This window comes from Bos grunniens, chromosome 28 (assembly GCF_055505025.1).
Source record: "Bos grunniens cultivar Pamir isolate PY7600 chromosome 28, Bosgru_T2T1.0, whole genome shotgun sequence".
Taxonomy (NCBI): Eukaryota; Metazoa; Chordata; class Mammalia; order Artiodactyla; family Bovidae; genus Bos; species Bos grunniens.
This window is the reverse complement of record NC_141192.1, coordinates 16,397,332-16,408,537: the sequence shown is the minus strand read 5'-3', so window position 1 is coordinate 16,408,537 and position 11,206 is coordinate 16,397,332. Positions and strand designations below refer to the sequence as shown.

Here is an 11,206-nt window from a genome sequence, read left to right as displayed (position 1 = left end):
GGGTAGGGATCGTAAGATGAAGCTGGAGGGTCCAACTTGGCCCCTTTGTTCACTGAGGAAAGACTATAACCTCAGGGTATAGCCCCTGGGCTTTTTGCTTTCCATGAGTAAGGAAGCAAGTATGTGGTTTCCCCCGCCCTACTCTTTCCACAGGCCACTGGGGGCCTAGCAGCTCCAGCACCTCCCCTATCATGTTACAGGCCCCAGACGTGGCTTCCAATGCCTACTGTGAAACAGTATCTTCCCCCTTAGCATTAAACATGCAGAGAGACCCAACATATCTTCAGACCCAAGGAAATTATGCGACCAGCATTCAGTACCTCCTTCCCAGAACTGCAGAGGAATCTGTCTGTCCCACGAGTGTGAGAGAAAGAAGAGTTTCAGGCCACGGACAACTAAAGAGGAGAAGGAGAGAGTGGGAGTCAGCGCTGTGGGGGTGAGCAGCGCACACAGCTGGCCGGTTGCTGGGAACTGTTGGCTAAGGACATAGCATTGCCACTTGACTGGAAGCCTGGGATGAAGTCCCAGGAATAGCCTGGACTTCTGAGCCAGGACAGTCATAGACAGGAAGGCAAGACAAGCATTTGAGGTAGGAATTATAGTTTACAAATTTCATCCGTGAATCTCTAGCATCTAGAACCATACCTGACGCACACAAGGCCCATGATAAATACTGAGTGATTTAATAAAGGAATGAACAAATGATTTCACACACAACTATGACCTCATTCAAAGTGAGGCACAGGCAGGGCAGGCGTTGCCTCTTTATGTACGTGGTCAACTGAGACCCAAAGAATTAACTGTCTTGCCTGAGGTCATTCGACTTGGATGTGGCTGACCTGTGGCTAGACACTGTACTTTATACACAGTACCAAGTTGAATATTCTTGGTATAGCATCCCAGGAAAACATCCTGTGACTCTACATGAACTTCCCTTTGGGTCCTGCTAGTCAGAAAATAGCCCTTCAGTGGGCCAGCTTCCTAGACACAGTCTCAGGGCCAAGTTCGGCATCCAGGTCCTCCTTGCACATTTGGCCTCCGCCTGCTTTTTTATGAGTCTCTCCAGGAAACAGCGCCTCTCCATTAGTCTCTTTTGCCACATCTAACTTGAGGGGTCTGGACTGCTGAGATGTGGAAGCAGGAGGTTGGTGGGTTTATTCTGAGAGTCAGGAACAGAATGAAACCACATATATTCAGTTCCTTATTTTCTCACACTTGATAGAAACCTCAGATACCCTAGACCACTAAGTTAGTTTCAGGAATTCAGGCAAGAGACTAACTCATAATATAGCCGGGGCCTCCCGGGAGCTCAAAGTCCATGGTCCAAGGTGTGTTTCCAGAAGGAGGTCTCCAAAGCCAGCAAGAGGGCTCCCCTAAGCAGGAACATCTTACATCTGATCCTTCTCTTCAGAGTCTTCTGTTCTGAATCCTTCTCTTTGGAGGCAGTGAGGTATAGAGCACAGGACCAAGGATGAGAAAATCTGGATTCTAGTGCTTGCTTTCCCACTTATCAGTTATGTCTCTTCTCTCCACCTCATTTTCCTCATTTACAGAATGGGAAAAACAATTCCCAACTATGTAAGGCAGCTCTGAGTTTAAAGAGGAATGGTTTGTATCAAGGTGCTTTTTAGCAAAAGACAGAAATTATGTCAGTACTATTTTTTTATGGCAAGGCAAAAAAGAAAAGACAAAAAGGAGGAGGGAAACTTCTAGGGCGCCCCAGAATGCTTTGTTCTCACTTGTTCATGGATTCCTTCATAATAAAGCACCAAGGTGCATCAGGTGCTGAGGGAGAGAAAGATACTTAAGATGTAGTGTCTGCCCTAAAAGAATTAAAAGATGACTGTGCACCAAAAGATGAACACAGATTTCAGAGAGTACCCAAAGGTCACAGAGTGGAAAAGAAATTCTATCTTCACAGAAGCTCTAGGATTGTTCAACCAGGTGAAAAGGCCACAACAGGAAGGAGGGGGAAGAGGAGTGTCATGGTGCATAACGGTCTCCAAGTCTCTTTGTCCGGGAGGAAATGAGGTCATCCTGCTCTCAGAATCAGCATGACAGCCTCCAGCCAAGTAATCTGAAGTCATGAGAGCTGCCGGGAGAGTGCTGTGAATCACAAGAGTCAGCTGGGAATTTCCTGATAACTAACCTACAAGTTTCGGGGTAAGTCCTCAGGCTGCAACATCTCTGTTTACATTTTGATCACGTTTATTTACAATTAGTGGGTTCTAACTCCAAACAAAGCATACCACGATCTTCTAGAGGAAGTAGCAAAACTGGTTCGGAGGCCTCTAGCATTCTGACTCAGTACGTGAGGCTGGCAGCTCAGAGCTGGGCACAGAGAATCCCTCCAGAGGATGATGGGTCACCGGCCTCACAAGCTGGATAGTGAGCTTGTACTTTCCCCAGGCAGAGGCCGGAATCCTGAGACCTCTGGCTGGAGTAGAGTAAAGAGGCTTCCCTTCTTCCTGCTCTCCTGGTACTCTCTCCTACCCATCTCAGGTGAACCCAGACCCAGGGTCCAGGTTTGCCAGGCAGCAAGATGCTGTAGGCCTCTGGTGGCCCAGACGGTAAAGAATCTGCCCGCAATGCGGGAGACCCAGGTTCAATCCCTGGGTTGGGGAGATCCCCTGGAGAAGGGAATGGCTATCCACTCCAATATTTTTGCCTGGGAAATCCCATGGACAGAGGCTACAGTCCATGGGGTGGCAAAGAGTCAGACATGACTGAGCCTTTAACACTAGGCAGGGAGAGGGACCAAGCCTTATGCCTCTTTGGGCCTCTCCGTGGGTCCCTTCTCCTAAGCCTTGGGAGGATTCAGCCTTCTCCCCTTCCACTGAGGTGACAGGGTGGATTCAGGTGACTCCAAGCCCTGGTTCCCAACACTAGGGGGAAAGGGATGGGGGTGACTGAACTTCAGAGTCCCTACTGTGGTTCTTCAGCTCTGCCTGAGAGACAGGTGTACATGCATGGACTTGTGTGTGTGTACACAACTGGGCACTTGCCCTCAGGCAGGAAGTATAAGTAGAGTTCTTTACACATGGTCTTTCTGAAGACCAATCTTACTTGATGAGCAATTATTTTACCTTACTAGAAACCAGGTTTTATGATATAGAATACTAAATAAACATGCATTTAAAACTGTAATTATCTTTTTGGAATGGGTGATATACAAGGATATTTTCAAAAATTTAACAGTGCAAAAGGCCATATAGTGAAAAATAAATCTTCCTATTCGTGTCCTCCAGTTTCCCAATTCCTTTCCTCAGAGGTTAAAACAAGTTTCTACATTAAGAAGGCTTTATTCTTCCACTGTCTTTATTAAGTGACAATACTATGGATGGTTCATTAGAGGAACTTCCTGGAAGACACATCAAAACTTCAATAGAAAGCATCGACAGTTTGTGCCCTGAGACTTTATTCTCACATGGGTGAGTGTAAAATCGCCTCAATTGTGTCTCTTTGGAACTTTATGGACTCTAGCCTTCCTGTGTCCTCTCTAGGGAGATTCTCCAGGCAAGAATACTGGAGAGGGTTGCCATGCCCTGGGGGGATCCAATCCAAGTCTCTTATGTCTCCTGCATTGGCAGATAGGTTTTATGCCACTCATGCCACCTGGGAAGCCCTGTTCTCACAATCCTACAGAATCATAGCAGGATTCTTATCCAGTCCTTATCAAGCCCTCACTTTCAAAGACCTCCCTTAAATCAAACTGCAAAAGTGAAAGTCGCTCAGTCGTGTCCGACTCTTTGCGACCCGTGGACTAGTCCACGGAATTCTCCAGGCCAGAATACTGGAGTGGATAACCTTTCCCTTCTCCAGGGATCTTCCCAACTCAGGGATCCAACCCGGGTCTCCCGCATTGCAGGCGGATTCTTTACCAGCTGAGCCGCAAGGGAAGCCCAACCAATCTACAAATTCTCAATAAAATCCGACGCCCTCCCCCACCCCTTGACACGACCAAACTGCCTTACTGCAGTAAGCAATAAACTCAGCTTGTCTTATCCACTGGTTGTGTTGATTTTGGAGAAGCCGGCATACTACAGGGGCAGCCCCAGTAAGCAGGGTTTTTGGCTTTTTTTGGTGTTTTCAGCGAGCGTGCATTTTCACATTGAGAAAGACTTCACAGCTGTATGAGCTGCGGGCTATGCCCCTAAGCCCAGGGGTCCGAATCGCTGTCCTAGGCAGTTGGAGGCCGAGGGTGGAGAAGAGCTGGTTTACTGGAGGGGAGAGTCTCCCTAGCGCCTGTCCTTTTGGCAAGTCGGGAGGTGGAGGGTGCTGCACCCGGCGGGCCCAGGCCAGGTGAATGGAAGGAGGGGGCGGTGAATTTAGTTACCTCTCCATGTCTAGGTTCAGACCTGGTTCGTCCCCTCCCCTGGGGACCGCGCTGCCCCTCACGGTTTCGGTTGTGGAAGCCTGCGGGGTCCAAGTGGCGGCGCGCCCTTAGGGGAGGGGAGAGAAGGGAGCGGACCGGGCGATCCCGGGCTGGGGCGGGGCTAGAACTGGGGCGAGTCCTAATATAGAGCCTGCAGTGCCGGCTGGCAGCACAGCGCAGAGATTGGAGCCCTAGACCCCGGCGGAGCATCAGAGTGCCTACAAGTCCCCACAGTCCCGGTCCTGCGCCCCTCTGGCCGTAGCCGCGGGTGAGTGTGAGCCTCCCTGAGAGCGCAGAGTGGAGGCGGGGGACCCCGATCCTGCCGGCTTTACTTCCCCTTACAGTCTGCCCCTGCTCGGCTGCGTCTGCGCGCTGAGTCACCGCACCCCGTGCCTATGTATACCCCTACAGCGGCGGGTCCAGGCTGTGCTACGACCCCCTGAACCTCCAGAGAGGGGAGACGGGCCAGGCCCGGGGAGCCAGGTCACCGCGGGCTCGTCCCGCAGGGAACCTAGGGGCTCCAGCCCTGAACTGCAGTAATCCACCCCGTCCGCCTTCGCGCTCCTCCGCTTCTTCCCCTGACTTCTCCTTCCCATGCAGAGCTTTTGTCTAGAGCCCCAGCCTTGCCACCATGAGGGTCCTGTTGGCATGCCTGCTCGTCTGTGCCCTGGTCGTGAGCGACTCTGATGTGAGTGGCTTCCCTGCTTTGACTCTAGGTGGCGGGAGGCGGCTTGCAAGACCCCGGAACAGCGCAGGGGAAGGAAGGGGCTGCATAGGCAGCCCGAGTCCTCCAAAATTAATCAACAGTAGAGCCAAACAGGGAAAAAGGACAGGTGTGGCATTGGGGCCTTGAGAACTGGGGAGCTTGCACTTGCTGGCAAGGGAAGAAGAAGCCGCAGGGACTGCCCCAACCTGCTGGCACCTGATTTGTGAAGCTTATTTGAGTCAGTTCATTTCTCCCTGCTGGAAACCTATGATCTTCCATATGAGATCTAGTTAGACATGAACAGGGTGAGGAGAGAGGCAACTGGAGGGAGGGTGAGTTTTGGGATTGGAGCCAGTTCATCTTCACTCTGGGGTCTCAGGAACATGGAACCTTTGATGAACTTTCTCTCTCCAACTCCTCTTCTCTTCCAGGGCAGCAATGAAGTTCATAAAGAGTCTGGTGAATGTGAGTATCTACCGCTTGAGCGCAGATATCTTGGAAAAGCCTCAGGGGGCAGCCCCTCCCTGTTCTTGCTTCAAGGCTGGTTCTCCCCTGGCCTACTCCCACGCTCCTTGCTTACCCCCTCCAACCTTTGTGTTTTCCAGTGAACTGTGGCTGTCTGAACGGAGGAAAATGTGTAACCTACAAGTACTTCTCCAACATTCAGCGATGCAGTTGCCCAAAGAAATTCCAAGGGGAACACTGTGAGATAGGTATGGGGGTCCTGACTCTAACTGGGAGGGGACAGGGGTACCAGTGATTTGGGGACAGGGAGACATGGGTAGGATGCAAGAGCAGGCAGGAGTTAGGAGGTGGAGTGGAGGGCATCTTCACCCCCATGTGATGTACAGTGAACACACACTGCCTCATGAAGCTGCTGCTGCTGCTGCTGCTGTTGCTAAGTTGCTTCAGTCGTGTCCGACTCTGTGCGACCCCATAGACAGCAGCCCACCAGGCTCCCCCATCCCTGGGATTCTCCAGGCAAGAACACTGGAGTGGGTTGCCATTTCCTCCTCAAATGCATGAAAGTGAAAAGTGAAAGTGAAGTCGCTCAGTCGTGTCCGACTCTTATCGACCCCATGGACTGCAGTCCACCAGGCTCCTCCGTCCATGGGAGTTTCCAGGCAAGAGTACTGGAGTGGGGTGCCATTGCCTTCTCAGCTTATGAGGCTGGGGCTGCACAAATGTAAGATGGGGGTGGAAAGAGACTCTTTCTAGGACCTTCTACCTCACTGAAATCATCTGAGGCCTGGCAAGTTCTCTAAAATGCCTGTCTGAACTTCCTTCTCTAATATTTTTCTCATCCCCACATTCTTCCACAGATACATCGAAAACCTGCTATCAGGGGAATGGTCACTCTTACCGAGGGAAGGCCAACAGAGACCTCAGTGGCCGGCCCTGCCTGGCCTGGGACTCTCCCACCGTCCTTCTGAAAATGTACCATGCCCACAGATCTGATGCCATTCAGCTGGGCCTGGGGAAGCACAATTATTGCAGGTAAGTGGTAAGTGGGGGTAACAAGGACCTTCCTCATGGCCTCACAGAAACCCCTGTTACTATCCTGTTTGCCAAGTGCTGGCCATAGTATGAGAAATCAAGGCCATTGGTTGAGTCTTCTCTGAAGGGGAAGATACAGAAAAGGCAATTTGGCTTGGAATGACACCCTCCTCCCCTCTATGTTGCCAGGAACCCAGACAATCAGAGAAGGCCCTGGTGCTACGTGCAAATTGGCCTAAAACAGTTTGTCCAGTTCTGCATGGTGCAGGACTGCTCTGTTGGTAAGTGTCAGTGGCCTGTTTATGATGGTGGGGTGGAAGGTGACAAACTCCTACGTTCCCTTATTGCATCACAGGAGGGATGAGGAGGGAGGCCTGCCTGGCCCTGAAAACTGGGTGGTCAGAGGACCAGGAGCAAAACACTTTATCCTACCTCCCTGCCCAAGACATCCCTTTCTTTCTTCTCCAGGAAAAAGTCCCTCCTCTCCTAGGGAGAAAGAAGAGTTCCAATGTGGCCAGAAGGCTCTGAGGCCTCGCTTTAAGATTGTTGGGGGACAGGTCACCAACGCCGAGAACCAGCCTTGGTTTGCAGCCATCTACAGGAGGCATCGAGGAGGCTCCATCACCTACTTGTGTGGTGGCAGCCTCATCAGTCCCTGCTGGGTGGTCAGCGCCACACACTGCTTCATGTATGTTCCTTCTTTCTTGGCCCTGACCCTTCTGCCCAAAGGAATCCCTTCCTCCTTCCCAGCAAAAGATTCTCCTTATTTCTGATCCCTCAGCCTCTCTCTACATGGCCCATGGCCTTGGGGAGAGGTGATGCTCTCAGGTCATTGTGGTGGGGAGGGGAGAGTGACAGGCTCTCACAGGATCAGATTGTCTGACTGATCTCCCCACAGTGATCACCCAAAGAAGGAGAACTACATTGTCTACTTGGGTCAGTCATGGCTTAACTCCGACACACGTGGGGAGATGCAGTTTGAGGTGGAAAAGCTCATCTTGCATGAGGACTATAGTGCGGAGAGCCTTGCTCACCACAATGATATTGGTGAGTGGAAAACCCTCATCTGCTCAATGATGATAGCTGGCGGGAAGGGGATCTGGAGAGACCTGAGTGGGAAGTTGGGGTTGTAGGGGAACTTGAAGACCCTGCTTTAAAGGGAGCGGTAGGGAAGGGTTCAGAGTGAAAAACATGAGAGGCCTGGTGCTCCTCTGTAGAGTCCCTGAATTTCCAAACAGGGAGCCTCCGCTGGGTGGCAATAGCTTGGACTGGGACGCCCTTTCCGTTGCAGGATGGAGCCTCTGTCCGTCCCAGGATATAGAACTTGGAGAGGGTACTGGGGCTGGTTTCAGCCCAACTACCTCTGTCAGGGCTTTCTGCAGGAAAAAATCCATACAGCTGTATGCAGTAGCCCTGGCTGTGTAAGCCTCTGTCAGCAACTGGAACAAAACCCTTGAAGCATGGAACAGAATAGGCTTGTTTTAGGTGACAGGCTACCACCAGACCTCCCAGGATGCCCTCTGACCTTAACTGATGCAGGAACAGACAGCCTCAGGGTTTGGAGGGGAGTGATGGTAACCCCCTGACCAGGTGGTGATCTTTCTCCTCTGCCTCCTTCCTGCTCCCCTAGCCTTGCTGAAGATCCGTACCAGCAGAGGCCAGTGTGCACAGCCCTCCCGGTCCATACAGACCATCTGCCTGCCCCCACAGCAGGGAGATGCTCATTCTAGCACAAGGTGTGAGATCACTGGCTTCGGAAAAGAGAATCCCTGTAAGTGACATTTGGGTCTGGCTGAGAGGGTCCTGGAGAAAGTGCTGTAGCCTGGAAGTGAGCTCAGCTTGATCAAGGGAGGACTGTGGAGAAAGAGATGGGAGCACGGTGGAAGCAGCAGATGGGTCTAGGGATGGAGTGGGGAGCATTATTTAGGAACTGATGAGCCATAAATTTAAATGGGTGAGGGACTACAGGTGGGGTAAAGACCTAGATTTTGGGTGGGAAAAAAATAAGGGCTTTCCCTGGTAAGGACACTTTTTGGTCCCCTCCCTGACAGAGCCCCAGTGTGCAGACTGGACAGACACATCTTAACATAAATTCCTCCCTGTTTCCTCCATCCAGCTGACTATCGCTACTCAGATGAGCTGAAAATGACTTTTGTGAGTCTGGTTTCCCATGAGGTGTGTCAGCAGCCCCACTACTATGGCGCTGAAGTCACTGACAAAATGCTATGTGCGGCTGACCCACAGTGGGAAACAGATTCCTGCCAGGTGAGAGTTCCAAGCATCTTTCTCCATCACCCTGCTATCCCAGGGCTTCTGGGCTTTTTCCTATCTACTTTGGGGAGTCTCTCTCCAGTCAAAGTCCCAAGAAGCCAGGACCAGGACCGGGGCTCCAAACATTTGTCAAGAGCCTGGCTCTGTGCTAGGCACTTCAGACTCAGAAAGGGGCAGGGACTAAGACCGTAAGAAAGAGAAAACATTAGAAAATCGTACAATGCAGTGCTCAGAGTGTCGTGTGAATTATCATTGATCAGCTGTTTAGAAGGAGGTGAGTACCAGCTAGATGGCCATGGCCATGGCAGGGGGCGCTTTAGCGAGAAAGAACGTGACTCTTATCCATAGGGAGGCAGAGGGAAGTCTAGAGAGCATTTCAGTTTGCAAGATATAAAAATGAGAATGACCACAGCATATCTTGGGATGGGAAGGAGAAGTATAGGGTCTGAAAATGTAGATGGAATTGTAGATAACAGGACTTTGAAAGGCAAGCAGAGGATTTTTAAATTTGATGTGGTAGGAAATGGGGAGTCACTAAGGACTTTGACTCTAGGAAACTCTCTTTTCTCTCTTTGGCATGACTGGCCCCCTTCTCACTTCTCCTAGGATTCACCTTTTGTGTCTTTGGCTTAACAGGGAGACTCAGGGGGCCCGCTGGTCTGTACCATCCAAGGCCGCCTGACCCTGACTGGGATTGTGAGCTGGGGCCGTGACTGTGCCATGAAGTACAAGCCAGGAGTCTACACAAGGGTCTCAAAATTCCTGCCCTGGATCTACACTCACACCAGGGGAGAGATTAACCTTGTCCTCTGAAGGACCCCAGAGAACCAAGGAAAGCACCACCCACTCCCATGCTGACCATCATTTTTGCAGTAGGGCCAGCTGCACAGCTATATGTAAGGAAGAAACTGAGGAAGATGGACTCTGCAGAGGTGGTTTTGCTTGTGGTACCCCCAGGGTGAACGACAGTAGACTTAGCCTCACTAAGTCTACTTAATGAGTAGATATAGTCTGGGTGCTGGACGCCCAGATCCTTCCTGATCAGGATGGAAGGGTGGTCCTGAACCGGGATGGTATTGTCCATTTCTGGACTAAAGCTTCCTGGAGTTAAAAATGGCATCTCCTGTGCATAGGTGGAAGGAGACCCAGCTCCCTGGCAGTGGGCCATTCATGAGGCCCACTGTTGGGAAATGAATAATTTCCCAATTAGGAAGTATAACACAACTGAGGTCTCTTGAGAGAGCTCAACCAATGAAAGAACAATGGTTTGGAGAGTAGAGACACTAATAACTTGAGGGAAGGGCTCTGACATTCCATGGATGTATCAGGAAACGTAATATATGCGTGCGTATGTTTGCACACTTGTGCGCAAGCTGTGTCAGTGTAAGAGCTGGTGTTCTGTGTCTGACTGCAAGACTAGATACTTCCCCAAATTGTCTGGATGTGACGTCATACAGAATAGCCTGTTTGGAGAAGTCGTGGGTCACTCCTGGGGCCTCTTGGGCCTCCCAAGTGATGATGTGTATAAATGTATCATTTTGGGGCAGACTGTGAGAAGCACTAAATTTGCAGTTTCAGTTTCACATAGATGTTTTCTTGGCCAGTTATCCCTTCCGACCTTCTAGCTGAGTTCATCCAATCCTCACTGAGTGAGGCAAGGACCACTCCTGTACACTGAATATTTAATGATTATATTCTGGTATTTTTATTTATATCTATTTTTGTAATTTTGAATAAATATGATCAATCAAATGTGATTTTTCTGAAGATTTTGGCTCTTTCCTGGTGCTTGTATGGGAGGGAGTTGGGAGCATAAAAAGTAGAAGATGACGATGGTGGAATGCATCCCAGGGTTTTCCATGGGGCTATATCTTGGACCTAATGGGCCTTCGGGAAGGAGAATCTAGGAGAGTTGTAGAGCAGATCCTCCATAGCACATAAGGTACAAAAAGGTGCCCCAGGGACTTCTCTGGCGGTCCAGTGGTTAAGACTCTACCTTCCAATGTAGGAAGTGCAGGTTTGATCCCTGGGGAACAAAGGTCCCACATCTGGTGGTGTGGCCAAAAAAAAAAAAAAGGTGCCCCAAGCCAGAAGTCCACAACGTGATAAATGGTGTGCAGGCTTTGTCAACTCTCAGTTCCCCTCCCGAGCCTGATGCCTTTGGGCAGTGCACATCGTATTCAACTTTACACGGTGATCCCTCTTTAGGACTGCGTGTGTGCTACGTCGCCTCAGTTGTGTCCAACTCTTTGAGACCCCATGGACTGTAGCCAGCCAGGCTCCTATGTCCATGGAATTCTCCAGGCAAGAATACCAGAGTGGGTTGCCATGCCCTGCTCCAGGGTCTTTAGGATTAG

General features: G+C 50.6%; 1 protein-coding gene and 1 long non-coding RNA gene across 2 annotated transcripts; both read left to right on the top strand.

Annotated features, from left to right (window-relative positions):
• Positions 1 to 2,029: 2,029 nt before the first annotated feature.
• LOC147342896 (uncharacterized) lies at positions 2,030 to 4,231 on the top strand. The gene is made up of 3 exons (XR_015156876.1): positions 2,030 to 2,163; positions 3,327 to 3,431; positions 4,094 to 4,231. It is a non-coding gene; the product is annotated as an uncharacterized LOC147342896 (long non-coding RNA).
• A 315-nt stretch (positions 4,232 to 4,546) lies between these two features.
• Positions 4,547 to 10,606, top strand: PLAU (plasminogen activator, urokinase). Its single transcript, XM_086382212.1, has 11 exons — positions 4,547 to 4,643; positions 4,976 to 5,063; positions 5,513 to 5,546; positions 5,687 to 5,794; positions 6,404 to 6,578; positions 6,768 to 6,859; positions 7,047 to 7,266; positions 7,477 to 7,625; positions 8,209 to 8,349; positions 8,695 to 8,843; positions 9,486 to 10,606. Exons 2-11 carry the CDS (start codon positions 5,007 to 5,009, stop codon positions 9,660 to 9,662), a joined length of 1,302 nt encoding a protein of 433 aa, XP_086238338.1. The 5' UTR covers positions 4,547 to 4,643; positions 4,976 to 5,006; the 3' UTR covers positions 9,663 to 10,606.
• Positions 10,607 to 11,206: the final 600 nt, after the last annotated feature.

Excerpts from the sequence above, each read along its gene's own strand:
- PLAU (XM_086382212.1), top strand. The coding sequence starts at position 5,007 with ATGAGGGTCCTGTTGGCATGCCTGCTCGTCTGTGCCCTGGTCGTGAGC. Across the intron at positions 5,547-5,686 it reads TCATAAAGAGTCTGGTGAAT|TGAACTGTGGCTGTCTGAAC; the intron begins GTGAGTATCTAC and ends TGTGTTTTCCAG. Across the intron at positions 6,860-7,046 it reads GGTGCAGGACTGCTCTGTTG|GAAAAAGTCCCTCCTCTCCT; the intron begins GTAAGTGTCAGT and ends TTTCTTCTCCAG.